At 42.9% G+C, this 21,162-nt stretch overlaps 1 protein-coding gene across 3 annotated transcripts in view; it reads left to right on the top strand.

The window, feature by feature from the left end:
• PLA2G6 (phospholipase A2 group VI) overlaps positions 1-21,162 on the top strand; it is a 51,034-nt gene that overhangs the window by 6,622 nt on the left and 23,250 nt on the right. For 2 of the 3 annotated variants that reach the window (XR_010791211.1, XM_066596254.1), the window contains exons 2-10: positions 577-793; positions 3,752-3,967; positions 4,714-4,897; positions 5,275-5,462; positions 5,888-5,984; positions 7,176-7,358; positions 11,026-11,134; positions 13,090-13,224; positions 15,601-15,691. Coding sequence is in view for 2 of the 3 variants with exons in the window: in XM_066596254.1 (XP_066452351.1) it covers positions 585-793; positions 3,752-3,967; positions 4,714-4,897; positions 5,275-5,462; positions 5,888-5,984; positions 7,176-7,358; positions 11,026-11,134; positions 13,090-13,224; positions 15,601-15,691 (1,412 nt within the window). In the remaining variant the exon portion in view is untranslated. The remainder of the gene's footprint in view (positions 1-576; positions 794-3,751; positions 3,968-4,713; positions 4,898-5,274; positions 5,463-5,887; positions 5,985-7,175; positions 7,359-11,025; positions 11,135-13,089; positions 13,225-15,600; positions 15,692-21,162) is intronic. The other variant, XM_066596255.1, reaches the window with a different exon arrangement.

Below are 21,162 nucleotides of genomic sequence, written 5' to 3'. Positions count from 1 at the left end.
GTATTTGTTAAAGTGAATAGGGGAGAGTTATACAAAAAAATTGTTACCCCACTCAAATTTTGCTATATTGGTTTCTTCCGGCGCATGATGCTCCTTTCATGACTGTAATTATGATAGCGCGCTATTGGAGGCCGCTGTTCTCTGTACCGCTTCACAGATGGATATGGAGGCAGCTTGGATAAAGTTGCAAAGTTTCTTTCGGGGGATGCTCCCACGTGGCATAAATACTGCAGGTTGTCCGTGCTATTTCCACATGGAAAATGCACAGTACTGTGTGGATGAGATTTTAACAGCACTCATCCACATGACGGGGGGGGGGGGGGGGGACTCATTACAGTATTAACATGTGGTGTAGATGTTAAATCCGCAGTATGTCAGTTGTTTGCGAAATGTTCACCACGGATTTTACCCTTTCCTCAGCATTTTTAAACTGAAATCCGTGGCAAAAGTCACATGGGTTTGCCACTGCAGACGTGACACATGGGAATGTGCCCAGCGTATTACATTGTCTTCTTTTAATCTATTGATACTTTCAGGCAGAACAGAGACAGAGTTACTATATTGTTGTCTTTTCAGACATTTCCATGGACCTCTTTGGAAAAATCTTCAATACTGTGAGCTCAGTGAGCAACCTGTTTAGCAACCCCTATCGAGTGCGGGAAGTGGCACTTTTGGATTATGTTGGCTGTCATCGAATTAGGGAAGATGGACGGGTCTTACTTTACAGGAGCAAGACAGCAAAATCCTGGGAATGTCTCTTAGTAAACCCACTTACTCCACAAAATGCCTTTCGGTTAGTAACTATTTGACTTTTGTTTTCTCATTAAGGAAATTACATTAGAAATGACTTTAGAAGTGTGTTGAGGAGGATGTCCAGGAGTCGTGCTGATGATGACCTCCACCTCATGTTCAGCTCCTATTACATTTTTCACTATTGATGTAAGCAGTGAAAGAACAAAAATGTTTGTGCTAATACGGAGTTTTCCAAAGTTTGCACCTTTTTTTTTTCTGGCCAGAAAACTGACAGAAAGCCCTTAATAAACTTCTCCAAAGTCTATTATTGAGTAACTTCATTTTACAATTGGTAAACCTTTTTTAAGACTGTGTATTTGGGGGACACAGCGACGACCTCAGGGAAAGATCCTGTCACTAGGAGGTAGACACTAAGCAAAAGAAGAGTTCGTTCCTCCTTCCAGCTATAGCCCTCCTGCAGCCTCTAAGTTAGATCAGTTTTAGCTTAGTGTCCATAGGTGGCAGACCTTCCTGCTTCAGGTTTCAAGATCCTGGAGTTCCCTGGACTTTTTTGTTTCACAGGCTGACAGAACCCCTCTACTATCTTATTAAGTAGGAACATGAGGATTGTCCTAACTTCCCTGCTGATTCCCTGCCCCTCAAAGGTAAGGTGGTGCAGAGAAGCTCTAACCTTTTTGTGACCCACTGGCAAATATTCTCTCAATTGCATTTTCTGGGCTCCCCCACTAAAGGGAGGTGAGGAATAGCTAAGGATCAGGCTGGATGTCAATACCATGGCACGTGGCTCTTCCCTCCGGGAAGGTAAGTATGTATGGCCATAGTCCCCTTTCTTCTTGCTCCCCGTCTCTCTTGCGGCCTGAAGGGGAGGTGGACATGTGCGCTGTTACCTTTCAGGGAAGGAGGGGGGTCATTCTCTTTCGGCATAGCTTCCCTGGGTTGCGCCGTGTTCCTTGGGAGTTTCTACCTCCTTTTGGGTCTAGTGTCCCATTCATTCTGTGCTGCTTTACGCGATCATGCAACAAAAATTGTTGGCATATTCCAAGCTTCCCATTCCGGCCTGCCTGCACTGCTTCGGACTCTTACTCTTCTGGCTTACCCTTGTTACATCACCCAGTAAACAGCGCAGGTCGTTGTGACATACTTCTCATGATCCCATTGTCGCACTAAATTCTTATGCGGTTAGCAGGAGCCTATTTGCGCAAATTGCCTGCTTCCCAGCGCAGCCAGTGAACCTGCCCCAGGAACATCCACCGCCATGCCCCTATAGGGTCCTGTACCTGAATGGGCACGCTCCCTCTCGGTGGTGGTTTCAGACCTTAAGAAAGCCTCCAGGTGCATTGTGGAGATGTTGAGCAGGACATCCATTCAAAATCCGACTGAAGGGTCTGAAGTTGAGAAATCATTCCTACCAGAACATATGCGTGATAGGACCAAGAAACAACAATGCTCGCCAAGGTCGCACAGGCATACCCCATCACCTCCTTCCTCTGTCTCGCCTCCACCCCTAGTGTCACACTGCAACTCCAGCTCTTCATCCGCATACCATACATTTGATGGTGTGGCTGTTGAATCTACAGTCCTGAAAGCGCAGTGGTTCACTGACCTCGTTGTTTGGGTTCTGCTCAAGGCTAGAAAACCCTCTTTCTCTCACATCTACCATAGTGTGTGGAAGTCCTTCTTCAGATGAGGCGAGCAACATCACCTCTGGCCCACGCATTTTCCCGAGATCTTTGCTGTGTCCCCCAATGAACATCCGAGAAAAGGATTTTATGTTGAGTTACAAAAAAATCCTGTTTTTCTTTTGTTTGTTTTTAACACACAAAGCAGCCGGCCCATTCACTAGCAAGGAGACTTAGCTGGGACTAGGAATTGTTTTTGATATGAAGTTGCACCAGCTCTGTTATTAGAAGACAGATTAGGGCAGAGTTAGAATAGTTTAGTGGATACAGCAATGATAGTGATTTCTTTGTGTTAACTTGTGAAAGACATTTTTGCTTTCAACAATTCCTATCTGTGTCCTATTATGGCATATGGATGTCATAAAAGGGTTGCCAGATGCGTTTTAAAGGTGTTGTCCCATGATTAAATATTAATTTGCAAGCCTTACCTTATGATAGACTGCAATCTGGTTTCTGGGAACCCCCAGTGAAACTAAGAAAAAAGTGACAAAATGGGGCTGTGCTGCAATACCCTGCACTGCAGTGGCTAGAAGCGCTATTGTACAGGAAAAGAGTTAGTGCTAATCTAGCTTGGTTACCTTTTAATTCTGAGGATTGTAGGTGTCTCAGCAGTGAGATCCCCCACCATTCAAAAAACTGTTGGCATATCCTAGTGATATACCATCATTTGTAACAGTGGGTAAAACCCCTTTTAAGGGTGCGTTCACACGTAGGGGATTTAATGTGGATTTGTGGAAAAATCTGCACTAAAATTTATGCCATTCGCTGCAGATTTTGATGTGAATCCGCAGCAGACTTCACTTCTTCATTTGAAGGGATGCAGTCTGCTGTAGATCCTTGTCAAAATTTGCACCAAAACTGCTATGTGTGAATGACCCCTTAGGGTGACTACCCACTGCAGTTTTTTTCACTGCGAAATTCGCAGAGTTTTTTTTCTGCAGGGGTCTATCGGACTTGTATTGTTAAAATCTCGATTGCGCAAAATCGCGATTTCGCTGTAAAGTGCGATTTTGCGCGATCGCGATTTTAACATTACAAGTCCAATAGACCCCTGCAGAGAAAAAAAACCTTGCGAATTTCGCAGTGAAAAAAAACTGTAGTGGGTAGTCACCCTTAGAGTGGCTCCTGCTATAGCAGACCTGGCACCTCCGTTCATTTCATCAATGCCCATTTATTTGAAAATGCTGACATGTACTGCTGCGCTTCTCCTAGGGAAGAGTTTAAAATGGCCTGACTTGGCATCTTTGTATAAAGCGGTTGTCTTTTGAGTTCCATTTTTGTTTTTTACTAATAATTTATTGGTTTGACCCTCCTTTCAGTCTATTTCAGTTAGATTCGGAAACCGAAGCTTTACATCAGTTCCAAGAATATGCAACCAAAATGCGTCCATTCTACGAGAGCTCCAGACAGGGACTCCGTCTGGACACCGTCCAACTGCTTACTGACTGTCTGCGTGGACACCCCAACTGGTCCTTGGCCCACGTGGCAGTGGAGATGGGGTTTCGGGAGAGTTTTAAACACAATGGCATCCTGAGGTGGGGAGAAGATAATGGTTCATTGTGTCACAGTACATGAATAATGACCTGTTTTTTGGTATTACTTATCAGTGGCCATAAGAGATAACACAAGACCATAGAGCTTTCCATATTGTGTGCTTATTTATAGCTTTAAGTGATGTTCAGCTAATATGAACTATTTAGTCAGCATTTAATCATTATTACATTTAATTCACATAATATCTAGTGTAGAAAAAAAATAATCTTGTTCCTAGTTATGATCAGCCGTATGCACTCATTTAGCTGTTTCTGATAGCCCAGTAAATGGGGGCAACAGAAATGGTCGAATAAGTGCACTGGGCTCGCTCCGACACCTTCATTTTCCTCTTTGAAGATAGACAGCTCTCTGGCCAAGAGTGTGCACTTTTAACCTATCATTCTTGGCAATAGTGGGGGTCCTAGAGGTCTCAATCCCATTTCATGTTAGTGCTGAGGTCTGTGATTGGCTGTAGGAGTCAGTGATGTCCCATTCACAGAATGATGATCATGACGGGAGAAGCAGTGAACATGGTGAATATTGTAGAGTGGAGGCAGATGTAGTAACAATTAACAACAGCAATAAAGTCATAGACCAGTTCACAGAATTATGGAATTTTTTGGCTTAGAAAATGAGCAATAGATACTGTTAAAATAACTTTACCATGTTTTCCAGTATTGTGGGAGAGTGCACTTATTATACGTTACATGTACAGTAATAGACCTATTCTGGTTTCTGTATTTTCCAGGAGTGTGAACAGTACAGAATGTGACGTGGGCTGCACCCCACTACATCTGGCCTGCAAGAAGGGGGATACTGAGTGCATACAGGAGCTAGTAGAAGAGTGCCAGGCTCGGAAGGATATTGCTGACTTCAATGGAGAGACCGTGTTCCACTATGCTGCCCGTCAAAACAGCCCCCGTGTTATTGAGGTGATTATTTTCGTCCTGTCTTATCTGTCTTTTAGTGCACCTTATGATTCGTGCTTCAGTAGCGCATGGATGTGGCTACACCAAATCATTGTAGTGTTCATCGCTCTTGTGTTTTACTCACACAGTGAAGACTTGGTGCATTTTTTTTTCAGTGTTTTCTCTAGCCAAACTCTATGAGCTGATCCAAAATGATACAAGTTTAAAGGAAAGACTTTTACTGTACTATGTAATGTTGGCTCTGGCTGCTAAAATGCACTGAATCTGCCCTGTGTGAATAAAGGTTTGCACACTTATGTATGAATCACTCTTTATGCCTCTGTCTATTATGTATATCTTCTCTTACACATTTACCGCTTTATGTGTTTTTACATGCCCAGATCCTGTGTTCCGTACCTTCTGTTGGCATTAACCACCTGAGCAACTCTGGAGAGACCCCATTGCATGTGTCTTGTCGCATGGGCAAAACTGAGTCAGTTCTAGCCTTTTTGCGCTGCAATGCACGCTGTGATATCCTTGGAAAGGATGGATACCCCATTCACACAACTATGAAATACTCAATGAAAGGGTGAGGTAGACACAGTATTTGTTCACACAACATTCAATATCGCAATAGGATTGTCCACAGTATCACAAACGCTGTTCTATTACACATTACTTATTTACTGTATGCATCACTGCATTCAGAAGTTTTCATTGGCAAACTGGTCACTGAAAATGTAATAGTGGAAAATGTCTCCCAAAGTTGCAAAATTTTTATTTAAGCCCCAAATTGTCTTTTATGGACTTCCAGAAGTGACAAGTGTTGTTGAACCTAATGGGCCTTATTAGTATGCATCCAGCTTTTAGAGGTACTTGTATTATATAAAAATGTTTAATACATTTAAAAACAGTAAACGTATATTTACAACCGTTCATAATTTGTGTATTGTTGGCTGTACTGACGAGACATGGAATTTTATTTAACAAAAAAATTACCTGTGATTTGCCTAGATGTGCAGAAGCCATACTGGATGTTGCTGCGAACCAGGTCAGTGTTGAAGATCCTAAATATCAGGCAATCCCTCTGCATTGGGCCAAGACCGCTGAGGTATGACATACACATTAAATAATATAAAGACCTTGTATTTTCTCTTGTCAGTTTCGATAAACTGTAGGACTCAGCAGTAGGCTGAGCCAAGCATGCTTGTTTTTGGGGAGGTTGTGAAGCAAGGACGAATCCAGGAGGGAAACCTGTGGAATGGTGAATTTTTGCTTTATCTGGTCGTGTTACTCAACCCTCTCTTAAACCCTCAGAGGGGTTGTGCCAAGATACAAAGTTATATCCTATCTACTTGATTGAAACCACCAGTTTCGAGAAGGGGGTCCGGAAAGTCCATATATGCATGGAGCGGTTGCACTAATGCACAATCTCCACTTCATCCATGTGGGAACCTTCAGGACTCCAGTTCTTCCAATCTGCATGGGGTCTCAGTGGTTGGATTCTCACCGATGATAAAGTTATTCCTGTTCTGTGGATATGGAATAACTTTTTACATCTTGGCAAAATACATTTAAAGGGGTTCTGACACAAATAATGTTTTTATGCTTTAGCAGCCATTGTTCCCTGGTGTGCCTAATGGACCCAGGGAACCCATGGTTTAATGGCTGCTAAAGCATAAAAAGATAATACTTACCTTGTCTTCTGTTGTTGTTGACATCGGGGGGGTCATCTCCCGGCAGGCGCTGTTCCTCCTCTTCTGTCTGCATGAGCCGTGCCGCATCGGGATCGCGCGCATGCGCAGTGGAGAGGTGCCCTCTGACAGGAGTCAGGACAGGCTGCGTCTCCACTGCGCATGCGCAGCACTCCGGAGTTCAGCAGGACGGACGGGCCGCCCACAGCAAGCACTGTGCGGTCCGTCCGTTCACCTCGGAAGTGCCTGACGGACGGACCAGAGCAGGAAGCGGTCTTTTTGACCGCTCCTGCTCTGCTTTAAAGGCACAGAAGATGATGCCGGCTGGAGGGGACATGTCTGGCGATCGGGCCAGGCCAGGCAAGGTGAGTACAATTTTTTTTTTTTTTTGATGTCAGAACCCCTTTAAGGCTTTGTGACATACATGTACGTCATAGGGGCGCAGGGTAGGTATGGAGTGGGCTCAGTAGCTGATCCTACTCCATATTTGGTAGGTGACGGCAGGGGACGGCTGACACCCGCCTTCAATGATGGGGCTTTGCTTCGATCGTGGCTGTTTAACTGTTTTAGATGCTACAGTGAAATGATTTGTGTTTTTCTTTCTGTAGATGGCTGTACTATTGCTTGAACGTGGTAGCAAAGCAAATGCTGTAAGTAAAACAGCAGAAACCCCTTTACACATTATGGTCAAGAAGGACCGATTTGATTGTGCCATGGTGCTCTTGACCCATGGAGCAAACCCAAACGCTAAGGGCGAACATGGAAATTCAGCTCTGCACCTTGCTATGAAGGTAAGAAAAAAAAAAACCTTGATGCTTCTGTGTGACATTGGTTTAGACAAGATTTTAGATTGGCTTTTATTACAGTAGAGCCAGCCTGGGATCTGGTTCACAACTGCAGATGCCTAATGCTGTGACTGTCAAATGGGTAAACTGTGTAAAACCCCTGTAACACAGGCGAGTGTTGCTGGAAATAATGGTATGAGCATGGATCATTTCACACAACATGTTTTACATAAACATCATTTACATTGTTTTATATAAAAACTGACTGTATATTACTTATGAACTATAGTTTTGTGATCATATTTCTTCTCATAATTAGACTCTTAAAGGGGTTTTCCAGAGACTATGAATGTTTTTACCCATCCACTAGATGGGTGAAAACTGATCACAGGGAGAAAACTGCTGGGAGCCCCATTATCCCAAAAATGAGGGACCAGTATCACCCCCTATTTTTCAATAAAGGGTTGCTTTTCATTGTTGCTGTAATGTGGTAGTGAATGGACCACTGGCAATGCTTGCACTGCTACCACTCCATTCATTTCAATGGGGCTGACAGAGATAACCGAGTACAAAGTGCTTGACTATCTCTGTCAATCCCATTGAAATGAATGAAGTGGCGGCCACACAAGCATGGCAAGTGGTCCATTCACTACCACATTACAGCGTCAGAAGTAACCCTGCATTGAAAAATAGGTGGCAAAATTGGTCCTCCTTTTCTCTGGATCAATGGGGTCCCAGTGGTCGGACCCCTACCAACCTACCAGTTTTCACCCATCCAGTAGATGACGGAAAACTTGGAGAAAAAAATTACTCTACAGAATACCCCTTTTTAAAAGCAACCTAAAAGAAAATGAAAAAAGCATGGTGCTCCATAGCATATACTGAAAAACCCAGACTGTAAAGGTAAAAGATAAACTGGTCGGATAGTGCAATATTGGAATAATACTTTTAAGAGCTTTTAATATTAAATGTTCAACCACCACTGTGCCTGCTGACCGGAGTCGTAAGGGGTTGTACCATTGGACTGGCACATTGCCAACGTGGTTCCAATTTACAAAAAGGGGTCCAAAAGAGACTGGTAACTACAGGCCAGTAAGTCTCACTTCAATTACTGGAAAAATATTCAAGGGGTTTCTGAGAGACGCCGTCCTAGAATACCTCAAGGAGAACAACGGAATAATTCCTCACCAGCATGAGTTCATGAAGGGTCGATCATGTCAGACCAATCTGATTAGCTTCTACAATGAAGTAAGTTCTAAGCTGGACCTGGGAGAGTCTATTGATCTCGTATGTCTAAAGCATTTGGCACCGTGCCGCATAATAGGCTGATCTATAAACTGAGACAGCTCGGATTGGGTGAAAACGTGTGTATCTGGGTAAAGAACTGGCTCAGAGATAGAAAGCAGAGGGTGGTAATAAATGGTTCGTACTCTGATTGGGCCACCATTGCTAGTGGGGTGCCACAGGGTTCAGTATTAGGCCCCATTCTGTTCAATATATTTATCAACAACCTGATAGAGGGGCTGCACCGTAAAATATTGATATTTGTAGATGATACAAAATTATATAAGACAATTAATACAACGGAGGACAATGAACGGCTGCAAATGGACCTGGATAAGCTGAGGGCTTGGGCAGAAAAATGGCAAATGAAGTTCAATGTTAATAAATTTAAGGTTATGCACATGGGCAGGAGAAATGGATGTCACCAATATACACTAAATGGGATACTGCTAGGGGAAAGTGATATGGAAAAAGACCTGGGGGTACTAGTGGATTGTAGACTTAACTGAAGTAACCAATGCCAGTCAGCTGCTGCAAAAGCAAATAAAGTCTTGTGGTGCATTAAAAAAGGTATAGGGGCAAAGGATAAAAGCATTATCCTCCCACTATATAAGGCACTTGTCAGGCCCCACATTGAATACTGTGTACAGTTCTGGACACCGGTGCTCAGGAAAGATGTTACAGTGCTTCAGGGGGTTCAGAGAATGGCAACTAAATTAATAAACGAAATGAGAGGACTGGAATACTCAGAGAGGCTATCAAAATTAGGATTATTTACCCTGGAAAAAAGACAGTTAAGGGGCGACCAAATAATTACATATAAATACATTAGGGGACGATACAAGGATCTCTCCCATGATGTTTATACCCAGGACTGTGACGGTAACAGGAGGGAATCCGCTACGATTAGAAGAAAGCAGGTTTCATCACCAACACAGAAGGGGGTTCTCTACTGTAAGAGCAGTGAGACTCTGCCTGAGGATGTGGTGATGGCAAAATCCATAGAAGAGTTTAAGAGGGGACTAGATGTCTTTGTAGAGTGCTATGATATTACAGGATATAGACATTAGGTGACCAGCGGGTTGTTGTTCCGGGTCTTGCAGTCAGGTAGGAACTATCAAAGGTTGATCCAGGATTATTCTGACTGCCATTATGGAGTTGGGAAGGAATTTACCCCTGAATAGGCTAATTGGCTTCTGCCCCTTGGGGTATTTTGCCTTACCCTGGATCAACAAGGGGGTTAAAACAGGCTGAACTAGATGGACATTGTCTTCATTCAGCCTAACTTACTGTGTTACTATTTTACCCATCCATAAGCAAGGAATGCACAGAGATTAATAAAATATCAGGCGCCGATGGAGGAAGCTCTCAGAAACAGGACTGGCTTGATTAGTACACTTATTGATACTATGTTTTGCGATGCTGTACAGCCACATTTAGCAGATAAGGCCGATGGGTGTATGTTACATTCTGGCGTGAGGATGTTCCCGTTGTGGATGTTGTCATTTGAATGTATATATAAATGTATTGCCCGTTCTGTAATGCCTGCATTTAAATGTATATAATAATACTGCATGTGTACTAACTGAGCCGTGTCTACACTGCTTCTAAAGTGTTGCCGTTTATTGGTAGGTTAGATATTTACGTAGTGCCAACATACTTCACAGCGTTTTACATTTCAGAGGGTACATGTATAAAGAAAAATCTAACGTTACAGGGTAACCAACTAACCGCTCAAAGAAAACGAGTGAGGACCTTGTTCACAGGAGCTTACAATCTAAAAAAATGGGGATGACACAAGGGAAATGTACATTTTCTGCTCAATGGTCTGGCCAATTTTTATGCTAAGTGTAGTAGTAGACTACATGAGCCAATAATCGGTCAGTATTTGTGAAGTGAATTAGGCTTCAAGGACTTGGATATGACTATCAACAGTGAATACTTGGACATTTATGTTTAGAAACCCCCAAAAATGTAACTGGTAAGAATGGATGTTCCATTGTACAAGAAAGGCCGCGCATAAGTTTGTTTTTAGTTAACCTTCTAGAAGAGTAATTTTGGCCACTAGGTGGCAGTGTTCCATTTCCCTTTTTAGACAATGCTCATATACTGTAGGTAGCATTGCTAGAATGGTGTCGCAGAACTGATGAAGACAGAGTTGAAGATAAGTAAGGGCCCTTAACACTGAGTGATTATTGTACAAATTGTTGAATCGTGCAAAAATGAACGATAATTACTCAGTGTAAACATGGCCAACGATTGAACTATAATTCGTTCACTTATTGGTCGTTGTTCATTTTATACAGGCATAAAAATCATTATTCATTGTTTACCATTCAGCGCATGTAAAAGGTGAATAACTGTCATCTACATGGTTTTTCCTCAACAGAAGGATCACCTGGAGCTTATTAAAGCCCTTATGGTTTTTGGGGCTGACGTGGAGCAGGCTAATGATTTTGGGGAAACGCCAGGTCTCCTTGCAGCTAGATCAAGCAAAGGTAATATATTACAATTATATAGTGAAAAATGTGTGTTTGACCGGTACATACTGTCTTCTAACCTAGCATGCCAACACACTTCCTTCTATTTGTATAAAGGGCTATGATTAGAGATGAGCGAACGTACTCGGTAAGGGCGATTTCGCAATCGAGCACCGTGATTTTCGAGTACTTCACTACTCGGGTGAAAAGTACTCGGGTGCACTGTGGGTGAGCGGGGGGTTGCAGCGGGGAGTGGGGGGGGAGAGAGAGAGAGGGCTCCCCCCTGTTCCCCGCTGCTACCCCCCACTCCCCTCTGCAACCCCCCGCCCCACAGCGCACCCGAGTACTTTTCACCCGAGTAGTGAAGTACTCGAAAATCGCGGTGCTCGATTGCGAAATCGCCCTTACCGAGTACGTTCGCTCATCTCTAGCTATGATCCATTTCCCATACTTAAAAAAAAAAAAAAAAGGTCTTGAGCTGTCATTTTCTGGGAAAGCTGGTTATCAATACGCCTGGATGCCAGAGTTTATAGCTATGTGGTGATTACTTGTATATGTAAATACATGTGACATGAAGTTGTAGGTGAGATCTGAGTGACAGCTTCTATGGGATTTGTAGTTCTCATTGGTTTTTACCTAGCCTTCGCTGTAACTTATTTTACTAAAATGCAAATAAGAGAGATGGAATAAATCCTCCATAGTGCCACCTATTGAAAGGCAGCATTCCTTCAAACCAAAGTCAGACTTTTTATACAAGCCTTGTTACAATGACTGGGAATTAAAAGCAAAGCCAGACTCCATGCACAGACAGCTGTTTCAGGGTTTTTGCCCTTCATCAGTGTACAGTAGGAGTCTGGCTTTGCTAGTGAAAGGCCTGGGACGGGGGTCAGAAACGCTATCTTTTCTCCTTAGGGAGAGCAACTATAAACTGAGGAGACTGCTACTGTACACTGATGAAGGGCAAAAACCCTGAAACAGCTGTATGTACATGGAGTTTGGCTTTGCTTTTAATTCCCAGTCACTGTAACAAGGCTTGTATAAAAAGTCTGACTTTGACTTAAAGGAATGCTGCCTTTCAATAGGTGGCAGTGTGGAGGATTTATTCCATCTCCCTTATGTGCATATTACCCAGAGGAGCGTGCATGGCCATTTGAGTCTCCTCACTTAGTTTATAGTATATAGTTGCTCTCCCTAAGGAGAAAAGATAGCATTTCTGACCCTCTTATTTTACTAACAAACCAAATAGTGTGACATTGGAGAATACTTAGAGTACTTTACAATACACACTTAAAGGCTACATTCACACAAGTGCTAATGTTCCGTGAGTTCTGTACATTGCGAGACGCACAAAACTTGGTCAGATAGGAACTCCTTTCTATTGAATAGCCTCACATCCACGGATAAAACACATTGACAAGCGTGATATTGGTCCCGATATCCTGCTCGCCCATGTGAATGTAGGCCAGTACGTTCATATATAAGCACATATATGTTTTTATGGGAACCTGTCACCTCCCAAGAGCACCATAAATTAAGTTATGGTATTCAGGGAGGTGATGGGGAGCTGGTGATGTATTTTTTGCTCGCTCTCCCGATCCCGAGCGGTCACCTGCTGAAGATCGTGTCCTGCAAGAAAATCACTCTTCAGACTGCCATGCATGCGCTCCTCCATAGACTTCTGTGGGAGAACACGCATACAGCAATCTGAAATCGCCAGATTTTCATACAGTGTGGGATCAGTAGAGCAGGTGAGTACAAAAATTACATCAGCGAACTCCCCTAACTGCACCATAACTTAGTGCTAACTAGTTTCATTTAGTGTATTACTGTGTTCATGTTTTATAACCTATTTCTTACATTTCGTCATCCACTTCAGTCTCATCTGTGACACAGTTGTGTTAAATCACATTTTTCATTACCATTTCAAAAGTTGAATCCACGTGATGTTTTTCTGCCCCTCCTCCTTTTTAAAGGATCCAATCGCAAGGTGCTACTCGACATGCTTTGTAACGTAGGAGCAGAGCGCTGTTTTCCCCCTGACACCCAGCTTCCACCAGCTGCATCCTTCCCCACAACAGCACCCCCTATGGACAGAGCTAGCAGCATAGGTAACCTGCTTGTCTCCTGCATAGATCTTCCCTTCTACAGTCATACCATTACTGGCAACTGAACACTTGCTTTTTCACCTGTGTTTAATCCCTTATGGACGCGGCCTCTTATTTTTTTTTTTTCCATTTTCCGTTTTTCCTCCCCCCCCCTTTAAAAAAAATCGTAACTCCTTTATTTTATTATCAACGTCGTTGCATGAAAGCTTGTTTTTTGCGGAACAAGTTGTAGTTTTCAATGGTTCTATTTAAGGTACCATATAATGTACTGAAAAACTTTTAAAAAATTGTAAGTGGAGTAAAATGAAAAAAAAACAAACGACATTCCGCCATCGTTCAGTGCATCTTGTTTCTACGGCGCACAAACTGCAACAAAAATGACATGATAACATTATTCTATGGGTTAGTGTGATTACTACGATACCAAAATTGTATAGGTTTTTTTTTACAGATGACGTTCACTGTGCGGGGTAAATAATGTGCTACTTTAATAGACCGGAACTTTACGGACGCGGTGATACCAAATATGTATTTTTATTTTATAATTTAGATTTTTTAATTATAGATATGGCAAAAGGGGGGTGATTTAAACTTTTATTACTTTTTTTTTTAAACTTTATTTTAAGTCCTCCTGATCTCACCACAGGGGAGGGGCGTACGGGACCTCAGAACATAGTTCAGGGGATTTAAATGCCGCTGTCAGAATTGACAGCAGCATTTAAAGGGTTAATAACTGCGATCGGCCGCACGGCCAATTGCAGCTATTGACCGCGGGTGTCAGCTCTAATAAACAGCTGACGCCCACACTGTATAAAGGGAGGTCGCCCTGCGACCTCTCTTCATACGTACCCCGATGCTCCAGGACGTAAATGTACGTCCTGAAGCGGTTAATTTATGATATTTAGTAACCTGAAATGGAATGCTTTATCATCCCTGTGGTCTTGTGTTCCCAGTAATGGTAACTTGACTCTAACTCTTCACATACTCCTTTTCCGTTTCACAGTCTTCCTCTGCTGCTCCTTTTATTTTTCCAGGTGCTCTTTCTGTGTATATCAATCCGTGATATGGGAACCCTTTCTCTTTTCATGCACAATTGTTTCTCCTCTGTAAGCCTCCTTTTTTCTATACGTGTAGGTCTTTGTATGTAAATGACGGATTCAGATCTCAGAATATATGTTCTACATGGGAGCATCATTTAAGGCTTTAGACACCTGTGAGAAAGCATTTTTCTTTTTCACCTAAATGCATGTGTTTTGGGCTGATAATTATTTTTGCAGTCGGCTTTAATGAAACATTTTGCACCGTTTTGTTTTCTGCAGCTGCTTACGTATCACTGTGTAGACACTGCAGTCTAAGGACCCTTTTACACAGACCAATTATCATTCAAACAATTGTTGAATCACACGGAAACTAATGATACTAATGATAGTCATTCAATCGTTGGCTGCGTTTACACTGAATAATAATCTGTTCGATTATCATGTGTTGTTCATTTAATGCCAGCATAAGAATTGTTCGCCGTTTGCCAATCAATCCTTGTAAAAAGTGAGTTTTTTTCAGTCGTTTCCAGACTTTCCTGACAGACCAACGATGAACTGAACGAGTTAGACGAAAAAAAGTAGTAAAAACGCTAGTATGTATCTGCACGTGTAAACGGATGTCCTTTTGAAAACAAATCAGTTGTTTGCACTTAATTGCTCCAAGTAAAGGGACCCTTAGACTGCAGCATTTATATACAGTATTAGGGTGCATTCACACGACTGTATATGGGCTGGGTTTTCACACCCAGCCGATATACGGTGTCCCTCTCTGCAGGGGGAGGAGGCTGGAAGAGCCAGGAGCAGTGCTCTGAGCTCCCGCCCCCTCTCTGCCCCCTATCTGCCTCCTCTCTCTCTGCAGGGGGAGGGAGCTCAGAGCACTGCTCCCGTCTCTTCCAGCCGCCTCCCCTTGCAGAGAGAGACGCCGTATATCGGCTGGGCGTGAAAACCCAGCCGATATATGGTCGTCTGAATGCACCCTTATGTGGTAGCTGCAGAAGACAAACGGTGCAAATTTTTGAATTAAACCCTCTGACCAAAATAACGGACATCACCCTCCCCCCACCCAAAGGTGTCCAAAGCCTTAAATTCCAATATGAAGTGTTCCTGGCTATCTGGATCACTCTGATGCAAAAATCTTTCTCTAGTAGTCATAGAGTAGATTCATCATCATGAATTGGTTTCGGTTATAACTTTTATTTATTTTTTCATCACTTTGCTGTCTACTGTCCTTTTCAGTTCATTATGTTTTGGCTTATTTGTTTTACTTTCTGTGGGATTTTGTTCCAGTTTTTACATTTTCAATTATTAGTAAGATAATTGGCTTGTAATTGTTACCTAGGTTTCCAGGACTTGATATATGTTTCTACCGCCTTAAGCAGTATGCTGGATTCACACGACACTGTGGACTTTACAGGCGATGGTCTAAGGAAGTGAGTGACACTTAAAACATCTTCGCACGCACCCAGCCACGCAAAGCAATATTGCAATGATTTCAAAAGACCAAATATCGAATACCCTTAACCAATACAAGAAGCGTACTAAACAAATCTACCAATTTCTATCTGTCGACATATTTATAAAGAAAACAGTACAGTTCCTAAAATGGCCTGTCACAGAGGGGACTTAAAGTAAAAGAATACATTTTATTAGGAAAAATCTTAAAATAGTACACACTAGGGCACAACAAATTACATGAATACACAAAGAACATTAAGAGGATGGTGTAATGTATTTTAGGACACACATTACGCAGTTTTTGGAGATATGTGTCGGCTGGCTGCTATACTGGGTCTAGTTATAATCATCCCATAGACCAAAAAGCGATTAGCATAGTCGCCTGACACTGTAACCCTTAGATTGAATCCACTTAAAGTCTTTCCCCAAATATTGGGAGACAGTATTAGATAAATAGACGATGAATTATTGTGGACCAATATAAGGAGGATTCTATCTCCGGCCGCTGGTTTGTCTCTGATTCATTGATGGTGTTCACAAATCTAGACACCATCAGAAGGACTACTTTGTACGGCTACTTGTTGGTTCTACACTGATGATACTGTTTGGTTTCAACTCTTCAAACTTCATGTATGAGGGTCAAAGAATTGGGCTCAAATCAGCAGAGTTGTTTGGGATCTAGCAGTATTGTTTGTGCCAGACCCCAATTCTTCAACCCTATTAGTGGTATGGGAGGCTTGAGGTGTTCAACTCCAGATTTCTAAGGCTATCGAACTCAAAGTAGTTGAGATCCAATAACTTCAATTTTTACTCTCCAATTTTTACTCAACGCGTTTCACCACTATATTACGTGGATCATCAGAAGCATTACGGAGCTTAAATATAGCTTGTTAGGAGTATATATCTATAGATTTCATCATGTGGAGAAAGTGATTGTTTCAAGATCTGGATAGATAGAATACCAGGAAAATGAGTGTCCTAAAGAACAAGGAGCAACTGCACTTCCAAAGTTGGTTAAAGGTGAACACAAGATGAAAAGCTGCTTGTTATTCACACAGGTCATACTCTTAAATCTAATAAAACTGAAAAGCTAATTTATTTCAATTCTCCGGTGAGAAATCATTTAACCTGTGTAAAGTCCCTCTTAGGTGGTCAATCGTAGGAAAACCTAGTTTATTACCAGGCTGATGTACTTATTGGACGTTTTTTTTTAGCCCTAGGCTTAGGATAGAAGGGACCCAAGATGCGGGTACCTCCTGGTCTGTGGGGTAAATATTCCCACTTAGCTTCTGTTTGATTTCTAAGAAGCTTGCACCAAGTTATTATTATACTGGAGTGATTATTTCCTCCGATATTATTTCACTATTTATCCTCTTCATTAGCCCCGTCCGCCGTCATGGTAACAGTGAATACGACCTCCCACATGTTGCATCGGGTCCAATGCGGACACGTCCTGAAGCTGCGTCACTGAACTACGGCTTCCCCTGTGTCCCATGGGACGTAACATAGAGAACGTCATGACGCACCGATGCCCGATCATGTGATGCGCTCGACGCTATGGAGTTACGGCCCCTAATGCGTTCCACTGACAGCATCTTAGGAGACGTAATGACGTCATGACGTACTGACGCGCAATAGCATCACGTGATGCGCCTTAACTCCACCCCATAAACCCGATTGGTCCGAATATCGGGTGTGAGGCTGACACAGCGGCACCACCCCGACCACTGGGATTGGCCGCGACAAGGGGTGAGGATGACATAGCGGCACCTCCCCAGTCATTGGGATTGGCCGGAACAAATTGCGTCATGGCAACCTGCCCTAACCTCGCCCCTACACCGGCTTACGTGCTGAGTGATGTTCCTACCCTTCTTGCGCTTACGATCGGATACGCACAATCGCGAATTTAGTTTGAACATCCACACACACATATCGGATTTATACAATCAAAAAGAGGTTTCACTATATCATCTGCCCAGCAATGAAAACGGACGAATATGCTCTTGACACATGGCTAGAAAACAGAGGGGCGTATCCTACTATGATTGGCTAACCAATACGAACCACGCATCTGTAGGAGGTGACTGGAGCATATAAGCAGGTCAGCATCAGTCTAGCCCTCATTCCCTAGCCTACCATCTGGGCTACGGACACCATCTTTTTATTTTATCTACCTACCCTTTGCTGCTATCACATATCTATTAAAGGGGTTGTCCCGCGGCAGCAAGTGGGTCTATACACTTCTGTATGGCCATATTAATGCACTTTGTAATGTACATTGTGCATTAATTATGAGCCATACAGAAGTTATAAGAAGTTTTTCACTTACCTGCTCCGTTGCTGGCGTCCTCGTTTCCATGGAGCCCGCCTAATTTTCGGCGTCTAATGGCCAAATTAGCCGCGCTTGCGCAGTCCGGGTCTTCTTCTTTTCTCAATGGGGCTCCGTGTAGCTCCGTGTAGCTCCGCCCCGTCACGTGCCGATTCCAGCCAATCAGGAGGCTGGAATCGGCAATGGACCGCACAGAAGCCCTGCGGTCCACCGAGGGAGAAGATCCCGGCACGCGGGGATTCAGGTAAGCGCTGTGCGGATTTTTCTTTAGGTCCCTGCATCGGGGTTGTCTCGCGCCGAACGGGGGGGGGGGGGGGGGGGGGGGTTGAAAAAAAAAAAAACCCGTTTCGGCGCGGGACAACCCCTTTAAGGGGGAACTTTTTGGTATACTACAGAGACGAAGCTGCAGACAGAATAGCTCTCTTTTGAACAGACAAGTGCTATTTTGGAGCATTTTCTCCAACTATAATCCAATCTAATTGGATATAGCCTTACTCTTCTGCACTAGTCTGTTGTCAGCCTTGGCGAAGCACTTAAACGCTAACCAGGCTAACGGTCAATCGCAGTAAATGGACTGCAATTAAGCTAACTTGGTGCAAGCTTCTTAGAAATCAAACAGAAGCTAAGTGGGAATATTTACCCCACAGACCAGGAGGTACCCGCATCTTGGGTCCCTTCTATCCTAAGCCTAGGGCTAAAAAAAAACGTCCAATAAGTACATCAGCCTGGTAATAAACTAGGTTTTCCTACGATTGACCACCTAAGAGGGACTTTACACAGGTTAAATGATTTCTCACCGGAGAATTGAAATAAATTAGCTTTTCAGTTTTATTAGATTTAAGAGTATGACCTGTGTGAATAACAAGCAGCTTTTCATCTTGTGTTCACCTTTAACCAACTTTGGAAGTGCAGTTGCTCCTTGTTCTTTAGGACACTCATTTTCCTGGTATTCTATCTATCCAGATCTTGAAACAATCACTTTCTCCACATGATGAAATCTATAGATATATACTCCTAACAAGCTATATTTAAGCTCCGTAATGCTTCTGATGATCCACGTAATATAGTGGTGAAACGCGTTGAGTAAAAATTGGAGAGTAAAAATTGAAGTTATTGGATCTCAACTACTTTGAGTTCGATAGCCTTAGAAATCTGGAGTTGAACACCTCAAGCCTCCCATACCACTAATAGGGTTGAAGAATTGGGGTCTGGCACAAACAATACTGCTAGATCCCAAACAACTCTGCTGATTTGAGCCCAATTCTTTGACCCTCATACATGAAGTTTGAAGAGTTGAAACCAAACAGTATCATCAGTGTAGAACCAACAAGTAGCCGTACAAAGTAGTCCTTCTGATGGTGTCTAGATTTGTGAACACCATCAATGAATCAGAGACAAACCAGCGGCCGGAGATAGAATCCTCCTTATATTGGTCCACAATAATTCATCGTCTATTTATCTAATACTGTCTCCCAATATTTGGGGAAAGACTTTAAGTGGATTCAATCTAAGGGTTACAGTGTCAGGCGACTATGCTAATCGCTTTTTGGTCTATGGGATGATTATAACTAGACCCAGTATAGCAGCCAGCCGACACATATCTCCAAAAACTGCGTAATGTGTGTCCTAAAATACGTTACACCATCCTCTTAATGTTCTTTGTGTATTCATGTAATTTGTTGTGCCCTAGTGTGTACTATTTTAAGATTTTTCCTAATAAAATGTATTCTTTTACTTTAAGTCCCCTCTGTGACAGGGCTTTAATATATACTTTTGGAGACTTTCTTGACCGCCCCCTCTGTGAATTTAGTTCCTAAAATGGGAAACAGACCTCTCAAGTCAATTCTCCCTACAAGAATGGCAAACCGCCCTAAAACGGGCCGCAAAATTTACAGAATGCGCATATCATAAATAGTACTATAAATTATTGGTCAGATGCTACTACATTAAAACTCTCATACATCTATAGCAGCACATCCTGTCAATGTTGGAGAAACTGCAGATAGTCACTGCTTCATATTCTTTGGAGTTCCCCCCCCTCCCCCTAATCTCCACCCTGTGGAAAAAGGTGTTTAAAATTATAAAAAAACTCCACCCCTTCTCACCTAAATACAAAGCTGGTTTGGCGCTTCTACTGTTGGGAATAAATAATTTCCCATTGGAATGTAGAACAATTATCCTCCATGTACTAAACGCAACCCGTCTTACAATGGCACGCAACTGGAAAAGCTCTCAAGTTTCTACCATAAAAGGAATAGCCTCTAGTCTCACTGACTTGCACCTATGAACAAAAGGCTGGCAGTCCAAAATGGAACATTCAATCACTTTTATATTCAAATGGAACATTTGACTGATAAATCAGCCCTCAACTAACTAGCATACAAATCCCTTCATACACCACCCTTCCAAATATCTTTATGTTTTAACCCCCACTCCTTTCCCTAATAGATCCTTTTGCCATAAGATAAAACACTTTTAAGTGGTACAAATAACTTTCTAGTTTCTGGTTCATAGTTGATATCTACCACGTTTCCCTGAAAATAAGACCTATTTGATAATAAGCCCTACCCTGATTTTTGGGAAAGGCTTGAAATATAAGCCCTTCCCCAAAAATGAGCCCTAGCTACACTACATGGGGGGAAGCAATACTAACCTAGCAGGTGCTGTCCGTGACCCTCCCGCTGGTCTCTGGCGCTCCCGCAAGCTTCTGTTCAAGCTTGAATACCCCGCCTCCAGCAAGCGATTGCTCTAATTGGTTCACGAGCATCGCCTCAGCCAATTACAGCCATTCAATGATGTCATTCAATGAATGGCTGTGATTGGTTCATTGAGTGCTGGCTCTGATTGGCTGAGACGGTGCTCATGAACCAATCGGAGCCCCGTATTTAAGCCCTGTTACCAACAAGAGATACTCCGTCAGCGTTGAGGACTGCATGGAAGCCTGCAGGAGCCCTGGAGACCAGCGGTGGGGACCCGGACGGCACCATAGTACGACACAAGTAAAAAAGAAAACGTGGAATTGAACTTAGCCTGTGGCCACATTCAGGAAACCTTCACAAGGAGAAATATACTGGGCTAGGGATGTAGCAAATTTTCACTTTACAGCCAGTAATGTGA

The sequence above is a fragment of the Eleutherodactylus coqui genome, chromosome 3, assembly GCF_035609145.1.
Source record: "Eleutherodactylus coqui strain aEleCoq1 chromosome 3, aEleCoq1.hap1, whole genome shotgun sequence".
NCBI classification, from domain to species: Eukaryota; Metazoa; Chordata; class Amphibia; order Anura; family Eleutherodactylidae; genus Eleutherodactylus; species Eleutherodactylus coqui.
Note: the sequence above shows the minus strand (reverse complement) of the source record. Positions and strands in the feature narration are given on the sequence as shown.